The sequence below is a fragment of the Chionomys nivalis genome, chromosome 6 (genome assembly GCF_950005125.1).
Source record: "Chionomys nivalis chromosome 6, mChiNiv1.1, whole genome shotgun sequence".
In the NCBI taxonomy this organism is placed as follows: domain Eukaryota; kingdom Metazoa; phylum Chordata; class Mammalia; order Rodentia; family Cricetidae; genus Chionomys; species Chionomys nivalis.
The window spans coordinates 3327860-3346916 of record NC_080091.1 but is presented as its reverse complement, the minus strand read 5'-3'; the positions used below and the strand labels follow the sequence as shown (position 1 = coordinate 3346916).

General features: G+C 43.7%; 1 protein-coding gene across 1 annotated transcript; it reads right to left on the bottom strand.

Annotated features, from left to right (window-relative positions):
* Positions 1 to 4060: 4060 nt before the first annotated feature.
* Positions 4061 to 16259, bottom strand: LOC130876072 (phospholipid phosphatase 2-like). The gene is made up of 5 exons (XM_057772502.1): positions 16159 to 16259; positions 15755 to 16029; positions 4780 to 4837; positions 4418 to 4594; positions 4061 to 4213 (listed from the first exon to the last, which is right to left on the bottom strand). Exons 1-5 carry the CDS (start codon positions 16192 to 16194, stop codon positions 4097 to 4099), a joined length of 663 nt encoding a protein of 220 aa, XP_057628485.1. The 5' UTR covers positions 16195 to 16259; the 3' UTR covers positions 4061 to 4096.
* Positions 16260 to 19057: the final 2798 nt, after the last annotated feature.

Below are 19057 nucleotides of genomic sequence, written 5' to 3'. Positions count from 1 at the left end.
ATGCTCATGGATCAGTAGAATTAACAGTAAAAATGGCCATTCCACTGCAAATAATCTATATATTCAGTAAAATCCCCATCAAGATTCCAACACAATTCTTTACAGACTTTTAAAGAACAGTACTCAACTTCACATAGAAAAATTAAAAACCAAGGATAGCCAAAACAATCCTAACGAATAAAACAACTTCCAGAGGTATCACCATTCCTGACTTCAAGCTCTACTACAGAGCTGCAGTAAAAAAAAAAAGTCACATGGTATTGGCATAAATGCAGACATATTGATCAATACAGTTGAATCAATGACCTAGACATAAATCAAAACACTTATGGACACATGATTTTTTTATAAATGTCTTAGATAGGGTTTCTATTGCTGTGATGAAACACCCTGACCAAAAGGAAGGTGGGGAGGAGAGGGTTTAATAGGCTTTTCCTCAGCATTGCTCTTCATCCCTGAAGTCAAGACAGGATCTCAAACAGGGCAGGATCCCAGAGGCAGGAGTTAAGACACACAGGCCATGGAGGAGTGCTGTTTACTGGCTTGCTCTCCATGGCTTGTTCACCCCATGTTCTTATAGAACACAGGACCACTAGCCTAGGTATGGCACCACCAACCATGGGCTGGTCCCTTTCCAACTGATCACTAAGTGAGAAAATGCCTTACAGCTGGATCTCATCGAGGTGTTTCTTAAACTGAGGCTCCTTCCTCTAGTAACTTTAGCTTGTGTCAAGTTGACATACAAAACCAGCCAGTACAAAAAAGAAGCCAAAATTATACAATGGAAAAAAGACAATCTTCTACAAATAGTGTAACATGATGGCTTTCTTGAGGGATTTCTGTCCTACCAGGTTTCTGCAATCAAGTTCCAAAGAAAATCACACAGAGTTCTATATTAATTATAAACTGATTGACCCATTAGCTCAGGCTTCTTCTTAACTCTTATAACTTATATTAACCCATGATTTTTATCTATGTTAGCCACATCACTCAGTACCTTTTTCAGTGGAGCAGGTCACATCCTGCTTTTTCAGTGTCTGGATAGGACTGTGGGAAGAGCTTCCTTCTTCCATGAATACTCCTGTTCTCATTGCCCCTCCTCTACTTCCTGTCTGGTTGTCCCACCTATACTTCCTGCCTGACTACTGGCCAATCAGCGTTTATTTAAAGCATAATTGATAGAATACAATTGTCCTGCACCAAAATGGTGTTGGTAGGATGGGGGATTTTCCTTTGTATGGTATTGACTATCTTTTGCTGCCAGTAGTTAATAAAGAAGCTACTTTTAGCCAATGGATTAATAGAGTAAAGCCAGAAGGAAAATCTGAACAGAGATGTGCAGAGAGAGTAGGCAGAGTTGGGGATATGCCATGTAGTTGCTGAAAGAGACAGAGGCCCCAGAACCTTAAAAGTAAACCACAAGCCTATATAAAATAATAGAAATGGGTTAATTTATGATATTAAATTATTGTTATATTAAATATTAATATTAATAAATAATAAATAATATTAAGAATTAGCCAGGAATATGCTACAAATTGGAGTACCAATGTGAGCTGACTGCATCCACATAAAACCTAAGAGAGGTAAAAAAGAAATTCTAGAAAACTGGCAATCAACCTACCTCAGGATCCAGCAATTCCACTCTTGGGAATACACCCAAAAGATGTTCAATCATATTACAAGAGCATTTGTTCAACTATGTTCATAGCAGCATTATTCGTATTAGCCAGAACCTGGAAACAACCTAGATGCCCCTCAATGGAAGAATGGATAAAGAAAGTGTGGCACATTTGCACATTAGAGTTCTACTCAGCAGTAAAAATTAATGGCATCTTGAAATTTGCAGGCAAATGGACGGAATTAGAAAACATCATCCTGAGTGAGGTAACCCACTCCCCCCAAAATTAGTATGGTATGTACTCACTCATAAGTGGATACTAGTCATAAACAAAGGGCAGCGAGCCTATAGTTCAGGATCCTAGAGAAGCTAAGTAATAAGGTGAACCCAAAGAAAAACATATATACACCCACTTGGAAATTAGAATCAGACAAAAATTTGGGAGCAGGGTGGTGAGGAGTAGATGGGGGAGAAAGGGAGATTGAGGAGAACTTGAGGGAATAGGATAGTCGAGATGGAAGAAGGACAGATATGAGAGCAAGGAAAGAGATATCTTGATTGAGGGAGCCACTATGGAGTTAACAAGAAGCCAGTCTCTAGAAAAAGGCCTAAGAACCCACAGGGATGAACCCAGCTGAGACCCTAAGGAATAGAGGAGAGGGTGTCTGAACTGACCTTACCCTGTAGTCAGACTGATGATTATCTAAAATATCACCATAGAACCTTCACCCAACAACAGATGGGAACAGAGGCAATGACCCACATCTGAGTACTGGACTGAGTTCCCAAGATCCAGCTGAAGCACGGAGGGAGTGAGTATGAGCAAGGAATTCAAGATCATGAGGGGATCATCAACTGAGATAGTTTGCCTGAGCAAATGGGAGCTCACCAACTCCATCTGGAGTGGGAATGAACGAGCATGGGAACAACCCAGCCCCTCTGAAGGGGGTTGACAGCTGGGGCAGATGAGGGGCCACTGATAGTGACACTGGGATGTGTCTCTACTGCATATACCGGCTTCATGGGATCCTATTCTCTTTGGATGTAAGCCTTGCTCAACCTAGACGAAGTAGGGAGGGCCTTGGACTATCCACAGGGCGGGGTTCATGGCACTCACTTAGAGTTGGAGGGGGGATAATCTGTAGAGGGAGATGGAGGGGCCTGGGAGGAGGGGAGGGAGTTGAAATTTGGATTGATATTTTAAGTAATAAAAAAAAGAAAAAAAGAAAAAAAAGAAATTCTAGACTTAAAACAGAGTTTAGTGCAGCTTCTTGGTAGCTGCATTTTTTTAAATGGGCTCTGTTTGCTAGCAGTGAGCAGGGGCACCTGATCCCTATAGGAATCTGGTGTACAGGACTTAGACTCAATCCTGACCCGGTCTCTAAGGAGAGGAGTGAGATGGGGTGTCCCTAATTGCTCCGCCATGCTCTCTGGCCCAAGGAGCCTGCCCATTCCCAGACAGACACACACCTTGTCCTGGGATACAGCAAGGCCTGCCACCACTCCTGCTGCCCCTGGATGACCAGCAAGGCACCATGGGAGCATCTTTGGGCATATAGTAACATGGTCCATGAAGGGCCTCCGTGTTCTAAAGTAGACTTAGCATAAGCGTCCACCAAACACCAAGGAAGGCCACAGTGGCTATAAGGCCTCCATCTTGGGCTGTATACAGAACAACCAGGCCAGGTCTCTGTCCCCTAAGTCAATGCTGAGACTGGGCAGGTCCAACACAGTGCACTGGGCAAGAAGGCAGGTGCAGCAGGGCCATCTCACCAGGAGAGCTTAAAATCAACACTCAGGGCCAAGACCTTTGGTACAAAGTTTATAGCTCACCCTCCCATGAAGGTAACTTTAAGTGTTCTGAAATAGATGGGAACGGCAGACCTAGGCCCACTCCCAAAGCCTGGCTACACATGCGGTCCATGCGGGGGAGTGGAGGCCGGACTGGACAGCAAGCTTTGAGGGAGGGCCTTGAAGGACTCAGGCAGGAATCTTCTGCAGGCTTGAGAACAGGATTCAGACAAAAGTCACGTGTGTCTGTTCTTAGGCAGCCCAAGGTTTAGCAACCCTTTTCACACTTGTGATCCCTGACCCAGGCCAAGGAGAACCGCTCCACCCAGGCAGACAAGCGGTCTGTCCCCGCAGGACCCACAGGGAGGATGCCGACTTCATAAACCATCATAGACCGGTCCATTCCTGGGGCCATGCAGGGATGGCTCTCAAAGAAAAGCCCTTTGTGGTTGGAGACAGCCCTCGGAGCAGGACCTCATCTTATCTTCCTAGGGCACTCAGAGAGCAATGAGGATGGATCCTGCCCACACTCAGGGCCAGTCAGGTACCCAAAACCCTGATCAATGGTCACCATCCGGGACCCTAGGGCAGCTCCAAAGTCAGTAGTGCCTGACCAGGGCCAAGGGGTCAACACGTGACTGACCCACAGGTGGCTTCCGGGAAGAGACTGGGTACTCATAGTGGCTAAGGTCCGTCGCCGAGGGTCAGCGTCAGGGACAGACTGGGCTTGCGCTCCGGTTCCTGGTCCTCCTGGCAGGTCTGGAGCGGCCGGGATTTGAAGAAGTCTGAGACATAGCGGACCTGTGGGGGAGGGGAAAGCAGTGCATAAAGCCGAGGAAGAAGACCAGAGGGAGGAGCCAATGAGGGAGGAGCCAATGAGGGTAGTAAAGAAAACCGGGCCAGTGGTGAGGGGCAAGCTCTGGGACGCAGATCAGCAGGCAGAGGTCACAGGAACATTGGGCTCAGGCTGGACAGGTCCTATAGGATGAGGCAGGCAGGGCTCACCATGAGGCACGCTACCAGGGCTCCCTGCAGGAGGCCGACGAGGACATCACTCCAGTGGTGCTTGTGGTCGGACACACGGGTGTAGCCCACATAGATTGCAAAGGCCACCAAGAAGAACTGAACCGTGGGCCTCAGCAGCCGTGCCCACTTCCAGCAGAGCCGGGCCTGCACATAGAGCTGTGGGGGCATCAGCCTGCATTAGCTGGGCCCATGGGCGTCCTCTCCCTGCCCAGCCCAACGCAAGAGTCGTAAACCCCCTACCCTCAGGGCCTCCTCAATGTACTCCATTGTGCAGCGGGAAGACCCAGGGCCAGGGGAGGGGAAGCTGGGCAAGGTTCCCTGGGAGGAAGGGAGACACTCACCGCCAGGAACAACATGCAATACATGCCGAAGGAGGAGTGTCCGGAGTAAAAGGAGAGCCTGGGAGGGAGGGCAAGCTGGTCAGTGGAACCCAGAAGGCAGAGCCAAGGGCTCCTTGAGGGGCTGGCAGCCACAGAGGGGTGCAACTCTAAACTATGGGAAGCAGGACTGGAGAGATGACTCAGCAGCTACGAGTCCTGACTGCATTTGCAGATGACCCAAGTTCAGTTCCCAGTACCTACATCATCCAGTACCTACACCAGCTGCTCACAACTACCACAAGATCTGATGCTCTGAGGGCACCAGCACTTACATGCACGTGCACAAACGGAGGGAGGGAGGGAGGGGGGAGGGAAGGACGGAGGGAGGGAGAGAGAGAGACCAAAAATAAATCATCTTTAAGATTTATATATCTTTATGTATATGGTGTTTTATTTACATCTATGTCTGTGTGCCACATTCCTGCAGTGCCTGAAAGTGGCCAGAAGGGGGCATCAGATTCCTTGGAACGGAGGCTACAAATGGTTGTGAGCTGCCTTGTGGGTTCTGAGAATCTAACCGAGGTCCTCTGAAGAGCAGCCAGTGGTCCTAAGCACTGAGCCATCTCTCGGGTCTTTTAGCCTGAGGGAAGGCTTACACACACAGGACACTCACCATGGAGTGAACATCTCCCCTCCTCACTCTCACTTCACCAACTCCAACTCCCCGACCTGCTCCTACCTGATCCTGGAGCAGGCCTGGCCAGCAAGACCACACTGACGGTGGCAATCACCCAATACGGCCACCGTAACCCAGTACTGTCACCCAATACTGTCACGGCCACTGTTGTGACAGCTGGTGGTCCGGGGTACTGATATCACCTCAGCTTATAAAGATATCAGTCACCGCTGCCTCAGAGCTCAAGCAGCAACCTGGGGGCTATGCTTTGGAGGCTCAGAAGGACCAGGCATCCCCAGTGTACCCCCAGAGCCACTCCACAACCTTGGCAGACAAAGTAGGGCTAAGACCCCCTAGCTCCACCCTAGCACCCAGAAAACAGAGAAATGTATGTCAATCCTGTCAACCACCACACTGACAACAGACCCTCACAAAATGGTCGTCCACATTGTTCCCTCAGGGGAGTCACTAAGTAGATGGTGAGCACACTGTCCATTCCGCCCTGGAACTTGGTGTTAGAGAGACTTGCCTGGCATGTGTGAGTCAAAGCCATTGATTTGATCATCAGTATGGCCATAAAGAGACAAAAACCACTGTTTTATAGGAAAATAGATAGAGATAGATATATACATAGATATATTCATACATACAGAGAGAGAGAGAGAGAGAGAGAGAGAGAAGAGAGAGAGAGAGAGCACATGCGGAGAAAACACACATGCACACACATAGCATGACTAATACACAAGCTGTCTAAGGAGCTGCGAAGATGGTCAGTGAGGAGCCTGCTCTGTCAGAATGAGGACCCGAGCTCCATCCTAGCACTCACGGGGAAAGTGAGGTGTGGAGCACGCCCGTAATCCCGGACCAGAGTGCTCATCTCAGCACTCACGGGACAGTGGGGTGTGGAGCACGCCTGTAATCCCGGACCACAGACTCCATCCTAGCACTCATGGGGAAAGTGGGGTGTGGAGCACGCCCGTAATCCCGGGCCTGGGGAGCTGGAGACAGACAGCTCCCTGGAGCTTGCTGGCCAGTCTAGAATTGTACAGTTCCAGCTTCAGTAAGAGACCTTGTCTTAAAATAAAATGTGGATAGGGGTTTATCAATCTTATTGATTTTCTCCATGAACCAGCTTTTTGTTTCATTGATTCTTTGGATTGTTTTCTGTGTTTCTATTTTGTTGATTTCAGAACCTGAAATGACCCTATCCTATACTGATGAATATCTTGCATATCACCTTAGAACCTTCATCTGGCAACGGATCGAGGTAGAGACAGAGTCTCAATTTGGAGCAACGATCTGAGCTCTTAAGGTCCAAATGAGGAGCAGAAGGAGGGAGAACATGAGCAAGGAAATCAGAACCACGAGGGATGCACCCAACCACTGGGACAGTGGAACTGATTTATTGGGAGCCCACCAAGGCCAGCTGGTCTGGGACTGAATAAGCATGGGTTGATTCTGGACTCTCTGAGCATGGCGGACAATGAAGGCAGATGAGAAGCCAAGGACAATGGCACTAGGTTTTGATCCTAATACATGAACTGGCTTTGTGGGAGCTTAGCCTGATTAGACGCTCACCTTCCTGGACGTAGATAGAAGACCTTCGTCTTCCCGCAGGGCAGAGAATTTGGACTGCTCTTCAGTATCGAGAGGGAGGGGGAATGGTGTGGGGGGAGGAGAAGAGGAGTGGGGATGGGGGAGGGGAGTGGGGGGAGGGGACAATATTTGGGAGGAGGGAAGGGAAATGGGAAACGGGGAGCAGGTGGAAATTTTAATTAAAAAAGAATAAAAATAAAAATAAAAAAAATAAATAAAATGTGGAGAGGGACTGGAGAGGTGGCTCTGGAGTTAAGAGCACTTCCTGCCTTTGCAGAGGACCAGGGTACAGTTCCCAGCACCCACACAGCTGTTAACAACCTCTTGTAACTCCAGTTCAAGGGGATCTGATATCCTCTTCAGACCTCCATGGACTCCTGCACAAATGTGGTGTACACACATACATACAGGAAAACACACATTTACGTATGGTGGAGAGCAATTGAGGAAGACACTTGCTGACTACTGGCCTACACACACATGTGGACACACTAACACACGCACATAAAGCAGTCCAAACGGAGGCACAAGTGCCAAGCTTAGGGGACAGACACTTCAACCAGTCACCGGAAATATCCAGAAATGAGAACATCTGTGAGGACGGAAGGAGGAAACAGAAGCAGAGGAGACAGTCTACGCCAGCCATAGTGACACAAGCCTGTCACCCCAGCACTCGGGAGACTAAGGCAGGAAGACGAGAAGTTTGAGGTCATTCTGGGCTACACAGTGAGATCCTGTCTCAAAAATCTAAAACTGCATTATGTGTAGGGACATAGCCCCACCTATTGGGGGCGTGTTCGCCTCGGGCTAATGTTTACGGATAAATCTGCAGGGCGTGAGCCCAGCAGGCTTTTTCTTTTGCTCCGCTTTTCCGGTACACCGCGGGAACTTATGGTCCTGTAAGTTTATTTCCTTATTAAAGCTGTATATATCTATATAATCTGTCTACATTCATTTGCGCCACCACATTTGGCGTCCCAACGTTGGGCTATTTTGCCCCCGACCCGGCACAGGGGGGGCGCAAGCTCCACCTTTCCCGGCTAGTTGCCTGAGCTCAGGAAGGCGATTTACAGCGTGCTCCCTGCTCGCTTTCCCTTCCCCCACTCCAGGCCACTACAGTCGCAGAGCAGCGACCCCCCACAGAGCAGTTAATAGCTCCCTGCTTCTTCCAAACCCTCACTGCCTGATTTAAGTGAAGCACCCGCGGTTTTGAAGTAAAAGCCACCAACCCCTTCCCTTAACAGGCAGTACAATAATTTTTGTTTTGAGTTAATTGTTTCAGACCGGCTCTGGCTTAGACCACGTGGACTCAGGTGCATTTCTTTAGCCACCACTGGCAGGAAAACTTCATTACAGGTACATAATTTTCTTTTATAAATAAGAAAAATGTCTGAAAACATTACCATTCAAGACTTTAACAGCCTTTTCAGTTGTACCATGTGGGAGATTTTACAAGAAGTGTCTGTCAGCCCACAGATATGGATCTTTCTGGGATTCGTAGTTTTCCTTGGTACTGTATGGTTTGATAATAGAAATATGATAAAGTCTTTACGAGACGAGGTTGAACGCTTAAAAACAATTGAGAATGACAACAATCTTCTCAAAAGTCAGTTTGAAGTTCTCCAGGCAGAGAACAGATCTTTGTTTAACACAACTCGACAAACTGAAAAAAATTTAGAAGAGGTACAGGCTGATGTTAAAGAGAAATTCATTACTATGGAAGAGGGAACAGCTGATTTGGATCGTAAGCTTCAGTCCCTTTCAGTAGGAACTGAAATATTAACGGCTGATATTAAGGAGAAATTCATTACTGTGGAAGAAGGAACAGCTGATTTGGATCGTAAGCTTCAGTCCCTTTCAGTAGGAACAGAAACATTAACTGAGAGAATCAAAACTGCTGAATGTGACAATCGGATTTTGTCTAAAGCTTATGACAGATTGACAGAAAGATTATCTATACAAGAAGGCACGGTATATGCTATAAAACTTATGTCCAAAGATGAGACATTATCTCTAATGGACAAACTTCATACTTTAGAATCCTCAATGAAGGCTTTAGAACATAATTCTGGACAGGAGATTCAGACATTAAAGAAGGCAATGGTGAATAGAATTGAAAAGATTGAGGAATTTCTAAATTCTGAGGAAGAAGAGCAAGAGGTAGAAAGGCATATTTTAACTAAATCTGTGGGTAAATCCCTCCGGGACAATTCCCACAAAGCTCTACCTACAGTTCTACCTGCCTTTCCAGTTGTAACAACTGAGAAAGTAGTTGGTTCCAGAAACCCTAGGGTCATCAAGGAAGATACATGGGAACCTGTCCGTATGAATGATCTCAAAGAAATTAAACAGGCTGTAATGACTTTTGGAATGAATGCCTCTTTTGTTAAAGAGATGCTAAGATCTTGGGCCACGACGAATAGGGTCACGCCCAATGACTGGTTTCAACTGAGCTCTGCTGTCCTTGAGAGTGGAACGCAATTGAAATGGAAATGCTTATTCAGGCAAGAGGCTAGACTTTTAGAACAGCAAGAAAGAGCAAAGGGAATTGAGATTTCCATAGATCAAATTTTGGGAGAGGGGCTATTTTCTGAGCCTCAGGAACAAGCTAATTTGGATGAAAACATACTCTCCGTGTGTACTACAGCAGCCTTAAGGGCTTGGGACAGGGTGCAAGACCCAGGACAGAGGATGGAATCATTTGTCAGAGTTAAACAGGGTCAGAGAGAACCCTTTAGTGACTTTTTACAAAGAATAACTAAAGCTGTACAAATAGGGATATCTGACCCAGAAGCAAGACGTATAATGATCGAGACTTTGGCTTATGAAAATGCAAATGTGGAATGCAAAAGGATTTTGGGACCTTTAAAGCTCAGATCAGCGCCATTAGAAGAATGGGTCTTGCATACACTAGATGTTGATACATTTGACTATGGCACTGAAGCATGGGTAGAAGAAGCAATTTCCAATGGTAAAAGGAGACATCAGAATACCAAATGTTTTAATTGTGGCAAAATGGGTCATATGAAAAGGAATTGTAGACAACGGATTTTCAGAAATAATAATAATGCATCTTCTAGAAATAACAGAAATAGGAGGACTCAGCCTTCAGGTTTATGTAGAAGATGTGGAAAGGGCAGACACTGGACGAATGAGTGCAGGTCTACAAGAGATAGACAAGGCAACCTGATACAGACGGGAAACGTGAGAGGGGGGGCCTCACAGGCCCCCATGGCAAACATGGTTCAGTCATTTCCAGTTACTACAGAGAACGTGACTCGTCAGGACAATTAGAAAGCCCCATGCCTACTGTTACAAGCAATAATGATCAGAAAGATGAGTTCCGTGTGTTTTGGCAAACTTCTATAAATGACCAAAGACCAAAGCTGAGAGTGTGTGTAAATGGCATTTTTATTACTGGCCTGCTGGACACAGGTGCGGATGTAAGTATCATTACCCCAGAATCTTGGCATCCATATTGGCCTCTTCAGAATGTAAATGTTCAGCTCCTGGGAATTGGAACCCTATCTCGAGTAAGGCAGAGCACGAGATGGGTTGAATGTATAGGTCCAGAGGGACAAATAGGAAAATTAAGGCCATATGTAGCCAATATTGCAATGAATTTATGGGGTCGTGACCTATTACAACAATGGAATACCCAAATTAACATTCCTGCTACTTCTAGAGCCTATATTTCTGGGGATAATATTAAAAGATATTACAAACGGAGAAAACCGGCCATTCGGGCTGTACAAGAACAAGCAATTGATGTCCCTTCAGAGATACCAACAGCCTTGCCTTTAAAATGGTTGACTGAGAAACCAATATGGACAAAGCAATGGCCTTTAGCTGAGGAAAAGTTACAGGCTTTAGAACAGTTGGTACAAGAGCAATTAGATGCTGGATATATAGAAGAATCTACCAGCCCTTGGAATTCTCCTGTATTTGTGGTTAAGAAAAAATCAGGTAAATGGAGAATGGTGACAGATCTCAGGGCTATCAACAAGGTTATTCAACCTATGGGCCCTCTGCAATCTGGAATTCCTTTGCCCTCTTTATTGCCAAAAGGATGGCCTCTCATAGTTATTGATTTAAAGGATTGTTTTTTCACTATACCTTTACAAAAAGAAGATAGAGAAAAATTTGCCTTCACAGTGCCTACTTATAATAATTCTCAACCTTCGAGTAGGTACCACTGGGCCGTCCTCCCCCAGGGTATGTTAAATAGCCCCTCCCTGTGCCAATATTTTGTGAATCAACCATTGCAAATAATACGCAAGAAATTTCCCAAATCGATAGTATATCATTACATGGACGACATTTTGTTATCTGATTCAAACATGGATACCTTGAACAGACTGTTTGAAGAAATAAAAATACTTTTACCAAAATGGGGATTGCAAATTGCTCCTGAAAAGATTCAGAAGGGAGATTCTGTTAATTATTTAGGTTATAAAATAGGTTTACAAAAAATTAAGACACAAAAGGCACAAATTCGGAGAGATCGCCTACGGACTCTTAATGACTTTCAAAGACTATTAGGGGACATTTCCAGTCTACGGCCAGCTATTGGGATAACACCTGATCTAATAATTCATTTGAACAAAACCTTGGATGGTGACAAAGATTTAAACAGTCCCAGAGAATTAACAGCTGAAGCAGAAAAGGAACTGACGATGATTGAGGAAAAATTACAACAGGCACATGTGGATAGGGTAAATCCAGAGCTCGACTGTATTCTCGTCATACTACCGTCAAAAATTTCCCCTACAGGAATTTTAATGCAGAGAGATGATATTATCTTGGAATGGATCTTTTTACCACATAAACCAAGTAAGAAACTGAAAACTTATGTAGAAAAAGTCTCTGAGTTAATTATAAAAGGCAAGTTGAGACTTCGTCAACTAGCAGGCATAGACCCAGCAGAAATTATAGTGCCTTTCACTGCTGATGAACTAAAGAAATTATGGGAAGATAATGAACCATGGCAAAGAGCTTGTGCTAATTTCTTGGGAGACATTAATAACAACTATCCAAAAAGCAAGAGGCTTAACTTCATAAAGAGAACTTCTTGGATCCTTCCTCGAATCGTCCGTGATACTCCAATAACTGGAGCCCGTACATTCTATACTGATGCCAATAAATCAGGGAAGGCAGGTTACAAATCAGAAGACTTGGGTAAGGTGGAACAAAGTCCTTATGATTCTGTCCAGAAGGCAGAATTATATGCCATTCTTATGGTGCTAAGGGATTTTAAAGAACCTATTAATATAGTTACTGATTCACAATATGCAGAAAGAGTTATTTTACATATTGAAACTGCTGAATTTATACCTGATGATACAGAACTAACCTCTTTGTTTATCCAGGTGCAAGGTTTGATTGGGAACAGGCTTTGCCCTATGTACATAACACACATCCGATCCCATACGGGTCTGCCAGGTCCTCTAGCACAAGGTAATGCAGAAATTGATCAATTATTGATTGGTAGTGTGCTACAAGCCTCTGAATTTCATAAAAAACATCATGTTAATAGCAAAGGTTTGAAGAAAGAGTTTTCTATTACATGGCAACAAGCTAGGGAGATTGTAAAGAAATGGCCTACTTGCTCTTTCTATAACCAAACGCCACTGCCTGCAGGGGCTAATCCAAAGGGCACCCAAAGGAATGAAATCTGGCAGATGGATGTGTTCCACTTTGCAGAATTTGGCAAATTAAAATATGTTCATCACACCATTGACACGTATTCAGGCTTTCAGTGGGCAACGGCTTTAAGTTCAGAAAAAGCTGATTCAGTTATCACTCATTTATTAGAAGTCATGGCTATCATGGGTATACCTACACAAATAAAGACAGATAATGGTCCTGCTTATGTCTCTAGGAAAATGAAACGGTTTTTTGATTATTACAATATCAAGCATGTTACAGGTATACCATACAATCCTACAGGTCAAGCAGTCATAGAAAGATCAAATCGAACTATAAAGGATATGTTGAACAAACAGAAAGGGGTGGAAAACACCCCCAGAAATAGGTTACATAATGCTTTGTTAACCTTGAATTTCCTCAACGCTAATGAGAAGGGAACATCGGCTGCAGAAAGACATTGGATAATGGAAAAGTCTACTGAACTAAATCAACCAGTTTATTTCAAGGACGTGCTGACCTCACAATGGAAGCCAGGAGATGTGCTGCGTTGGGGAAGGGGATTTGCTCTTGTCTCCACAGGTGAGGAAAAATTGTGGATTCCAACAAAATTGATAAAGGTTCGTTTTGATGAAGAGAAGCCAGTTGGGAAAGATAAATAACAATTCAATCACATGGATGGCAATCATACTGATGGTAAGTAATACAGATAGGTTGGGGGTAGGGTTCTCTTCTTATCTCCACAGGAAAATATCCATCTTCAAAGAATTTAAGGTACCCCTAATATTTAATTACTGATGGAGGGACTTGTTCTGTAAGTATTAATTTATATATATATATATATATATATATATATATATATATATGTCTTAAACTTTCTTTGCTTTTCCTCATATCTGTGTCTTTCTTTATATGTCAGTATATGTCCTTGTTGTTAATGTTTAAATTTCCCATAACAAGCAACAAATTTTCCTACAGTAATCTTTGAAGTTTCCAGGATGAAGATGGGGCCCCACAACATCAACTTCATCTGGTTTTTATGACGTCATGAATTTTTTTTTTTAAAGCGCTAATATTAGACCTGTTTTTTGGTACCAACTACAAGAGACAATTTTGAATGGTGCACATTTTTGACAACACTCTGGTCGGACCTTCTCAAAACGCTCTGAGACTAGTTATAATTTTCTTAGGTCAAAGGTTAATTTGGGAATTTTACCATCATTTGCTTTCACAGGACCCCCTAAGAAGAACGTCGCCCCCATGTCAGCTAGAAGCAATCTTAGAGGACGACATCCCCTCTCCCAACAGAGTTTGCCCTCAGGGTTGGGGACATCTTTTAATGGTTGGTTTAGGGTTGAGGGGATGGGGTGATATTTTTTTGGAAAAAAAAAAAAGAAGAAGAAGAAGAAGAAGAAGAGGAAGAAGAAGGGGGTAACTGGTTTTTTGGGATGATTGGTATTTGTGAATTACTGTCTATAGAAAATTGTACTGGTACTGTTTCTTGTATATTGATATGTTAAATATTGAATATGAGTGTTCCTACCTCTATTTTTGTATGAGTATGCTTATAACTTTGTCCATATTGTATTGATACATCTACCATATTACATTGTACATTTCTACCTCTGATACTATGACATTGTTTACAGATCATTGTCTTCATATATTGCACAGTTGTTTATTCTTTTAGTCTTCAAAGTTAGATAGGTATTGAGAATTATATGTTTGTCATATTTATTTTTAAGTTTATCAGGTCTTTTAGTTACATAGAGATTATATTTAGTATAGATAGTATGATCTTCAGCCTCTTCGAAGAGCTGTAGAAAATGACCTTTAATCTAACCTAAAATTTCTATGCCAAAGAGACACAATTACTCCTGGCAACACCACTCTACTCCCGAGAGAACGTTGAGCACCAAAGACACTCCACTGGGAGCTTGTCTTCTTGGCAGAACTGGCCTTTGGGTTAAGAAAAGCCCATACCTCAACTTCTGACAAAGATACAGAATATCCCTAAGTGGATGAAACAGGATTGTCTTATCTTGCCAAGACAGGGTAGGATAGTCCTAAGAAAGTTCCTTGCCTTTAATAATGGTATGCCAGTTATGTTAGGCCTTAGCCAAAGTTGGTTGACTCAACATTGCAAACGAGACTTTGGGTGATTGCCCAGGTAGTCAGTTGTCTCTGTTGGATATCTCTCGATTGTTAAGTAATCTTTATTCCCTTCTCAGATCTTTGACGGAGTTGAAGATTATATAATTGTAGTTACTCTCTATGTTATTTAGACTCCTTGAGATAGAATGTTTAGCAAAAGTTTTGTTCTCAATATTGTTTGTTATATTTATTATTTGTTATTATTGTATATAGTTGTATTTGGTTTGGTTTTATCTTATTTAGACAAAAGGGGGAGATGTAGGGACATAGCCCCACCCATTGGGGGCGTGTTCGCCTCGGGCTAATGTTTACGGATAAATCTGCCGGGCGTGAGCCCAGCAGGCTTTTTCTTTTGCTCCGCTTTTCCGGTACACCGCGGGAACCTATGGTCCTGTAAGTTTATTTCCTTATTAAAGCTGTATATATCTATATAATCTGTCTACATTCATTTGCGCCACCACAATTATGGGTGTGAAAATGCCCGTAGTATTGAAGGAGAAAAAGCACTGGAAGGACTTATGGCTGATGGGAGCCAACAGACAGAGAGGGGTCAGCGCAGATGACAGAGTGTGGGTACGGACACACAGGCCACACCAGGCATGAAAAGCACAGCTCAGAAGAGCAGGATGGGCAGGGAAATGGTGCCCAGAGCAAACAAGCTCACCACAGAGGACCCTGAAGAGGAAAGAACTCAGTCACAAACCTTGAGGCACAAACAGCAGCCAGTCCACCCCTGCGGGGCAGGCCACTGCCTCCCAGACAACTGAATCCTGAGACTACCTGCCCACTATGTGACTGCACACAGCACAGAGGAAAACCCATGACCAGCTTCTCCGCCTGCCTCTGCTGACAGTTTTTCTCCATTCACCAAGCCCCAGATTTTCTGTCCTTCAGAGCCTTGCCTGGGCTGCAGTCAGTACCCACCTGGCCTCAGTGACGTTGGCAGGGTTGCCCCTACACACCTCCAGCTGCACGTAGTCAGAGCAGTTGACCTGGCTCCAGTCAGGGTCACAGACAGCCAAGAAGCTGGGTGTCAGCCGGCCAATCATGTACTTGGCCAGGTCTGTCCAAGACTGGCTCACGGCGGCCCTGAACAGGAAGGTCCCCAGCACCTTGTAGATGGCGGCCACGTAGTTGTTGAAGTCGGATCGTGAATAGAGACGGTCTGTGTACACCAGGTAGGCCTCCCCCGATGAGACCTGCCAATGGAACAGCTGTAGAGTGCACGGCAGACACCGCTCCCAGGGTGCATCCTGCTAGGGAGCTGGGCCCCACCTACCTCAGGACAGGGCTCAGCCAGCCCCCACCCGAGCACTTTTCCGCCTTACAAGGATGACGGTGGCCGTGATGATGACCCCGGCCATGAGTCCGTGGGTGATCGTGTCTGGACGGTAGGGGTACCGGATAGAGTCATCTCTGCAGTAGAACCCTCGTTTGTATGGTGTGTTCACCAGAGTCAGGATGACGAAGGGCAGAGAGGCTGTGGGAAGCCAGGGAAGGCACACAGTGCAAATCCTGCCCACATGGTTTCTGTCCTGGGATCATGGTCGCTGTGCCATGACCCCATGGGAAACGCCTCGGGTGACTTCTGTTAATGAGCCCAGCTACTGAGCCGCTCTACCATGCTGCACTCTGGCCCCACCTTAGGCCTCCCTCGGGCTGACTCAGCACCAGCAGCCACAGCCTCTACACACCATACTGAAGTACAATGGCTCCTTCCCGTCTCATTCCAGCCCTGATGAGCCACCCATGGGGTCACCGGTGCTCTTCATGGCTCCTGCCGCCTTATCGACAGTTGGCTTTGTCTGCATAGGAACACCAGGTGCCTGATCTAATAATTCATGTAAACAAAGCATTAGATGGTGATAATGATTCGAATAGTCCCAGAGAATCACAGCTGAAGCAGAAAGGGAACTGACGATGGTTGAGAAAAGTTGCAGGAGGCACATGTGGATAGGGTGAGTCGAAATCCTAGTGTCTTTCTTGTCATGCTGCCTTCCAGAATTTCTCCTGTGGGGATTTTAATGAAGAGGGGAGATATTATTTTAGAATGGATCTTTTTACACATAAACCAAGTAAAGAATTAAAAACTTGTGTGGAAAAAGTTTTTGAATTAATTATAAAAGGTAAATTGAGACTTTGTCAGCTAGCAGGTATAGATCCAGCAGAGATTGTAGTGCCTTTCACTACTGATGAAATAAGAAAGTTATGGGATGAAAATGAACCATGGCAAAGAGCTTGTGCTAGATTTTTGGAGAAATTAATAGCAACTATCCCCAAAGCGATTGGCTTAACCCCAGAAAGAGGACTTCTTGGATTCTTCCTCATAATATGTGATGCTCTGATAACTGGAGCCCATACATTTCATACTGATGCTAATAAATCAGGGAAGGCAGATTACAAATCAGATGAATTCAGCAAGGGTGGAAAAAAGCCCTTATAATTCTGTCCAGAAGGTGAAATTATTTGCCATTCTTATGGTAATAAGGGATTTTATAGAATCTCTTAATATAATTACCAATTCACAATATACAGAAAGAGTTATCTTGCATATTGAAACCGCTGAATTTATACCTGTTCATAGAGAATTGACTTCATTGTTTATCCAGGTGCAAGACATGATCAGGAATAGGCTTTGTCCTATGTACATGACACACATCTGATCCCATACGGGTCTGCTAGGTCCTCTAGCACAAGGTAATGCAGAAATTGATCAATTATTGATTGGAAGCCTGTTGCAGGCCTCTGAAATTTATATAAAAAAAATCACGTCAATAGAAAAGGTTTAAAGAAAGAGTTTTCTATCACATGGCAACAAGCTAAGGACATTATAAAGAGATGTCCTACCTGCTCTTTCTATAATCTGCTGACAGAAGGAAACATGATTATCCACTAAGAGGCATCTAGAAAACAAAATATGGTTTATGAATCCAGGTACTGTTTACACTTACAATTTATACACACACACACACATATGTGTGTATACCTGGTTTTGAAGTGGCTTTGTACCTCTCTAAATCCAAGCTTGGTAAAATGAACATTCAGAGTTTCTGTCTCATATCAGGAGCCATCTGTTATAAAACAGAAGGAAGACTTTAGAAAAAAATCTACTTTCTCCATGATTATTTTGTCTATATCATATTCTTCATTGTATATATGTTTATATGAATGATGTTTAAGTTTTCCATGATGAACAATAGATTTCCCCACAGATCCTTTTCCTGCTGTAAACTTTGAAGTTTCCAGGAAGAAGATGAGGCCCCACAGCAACCACTGTACCTAATTGAGATGACATCGTGATATAGACAGTGCTACTCTAAGACCACTTTTTTGGGTACCGGCTCCTGAAATGGTGCACCTTCTTATATTCTGGCAGAACTCCAAAGGAGAATGTTGAAAACAAAAACAAAAATTGCTCAGAAATTTTTGCAACTATGCTAGACAGTAATTTTGGTACTTAACCACCACTTAATTTTTGCAGGATTCTATTTAGACAATATCGCTCCCATGACAGCAGGAAGTAATTCTAGAAGATGATGTCCCCTATACCCAAAAAGTTTGTCCTTAGGGTTGGGAACACTGTTTAGGGGTTGTTATTATTACTCATACTAGATAGAGGGTTGGGGTGAAATCTATGTTTGTTCAAAGAAAAGAGGGGGGCAGTAATAGTGGGTAATAGAGTGAATACTTGTGAGCTATTATTTATGGATAATTAACATTGCTATAGTTTTTGTATATTGATACAAGTTCAAATTATATTTGTTACTTTTGTTTACATTATTTATACATCTATACAAAGTTCTTTTGTCAGATTGTATGTATGTGTGTTTCTGTCTCAGTTTAGGACATTTTGTACACTGATACAACCTTTAGGGTATATATTCATATTGTATTACATATTACTGCTACCTCTGATCAAGATACTTATAGATTGTTTATATTTTGAGGCCATTATTCTCATTTGTTACAGATTTGCTTACAGATTATTTAATATTCTGTCATGAAGTTTTAGTCTTTAAGTTATACAGGCATTAATTATTATAGGTCAATAGTTGTTCATGTTTGGTGTACATACAGTCAGATAAATTAGGTTCTTTAGATAAATAGAGATTATATTCTATCCAGTTAGGTAATCTTCAACCACTTCAAGGATCTGTGGAACATGGCATTTTAATAATTTAGGGTTCTGTTGATATGAGACATGATTGCTTCTGACAGCACCAATCT

Bases quoted from the DNA above. Each gene is read 5' to 3' on its own strand.
- LOC130876072 (XM_057772502.1), bottom strand. From the start codon at position 16,194: ATGGCCGGGGTCATCATCACGGCCACCGTCATCCTT. The intron at 16,030-16,158 runs GTAAGGCGGAAA...TTCCATTGGCAG, and splicing joins TCACGGCCACCGTCATCCTT to GTCTCATCGGGGGAGGCCTA. The intron at 4,595-4,779 runs GTGAGTGTCTCC...ATGCCCCCACAG, and splicing joins ATTGCATGTTGTTCCTGGCG to CTCTATGTGCAGGCCCGGCT.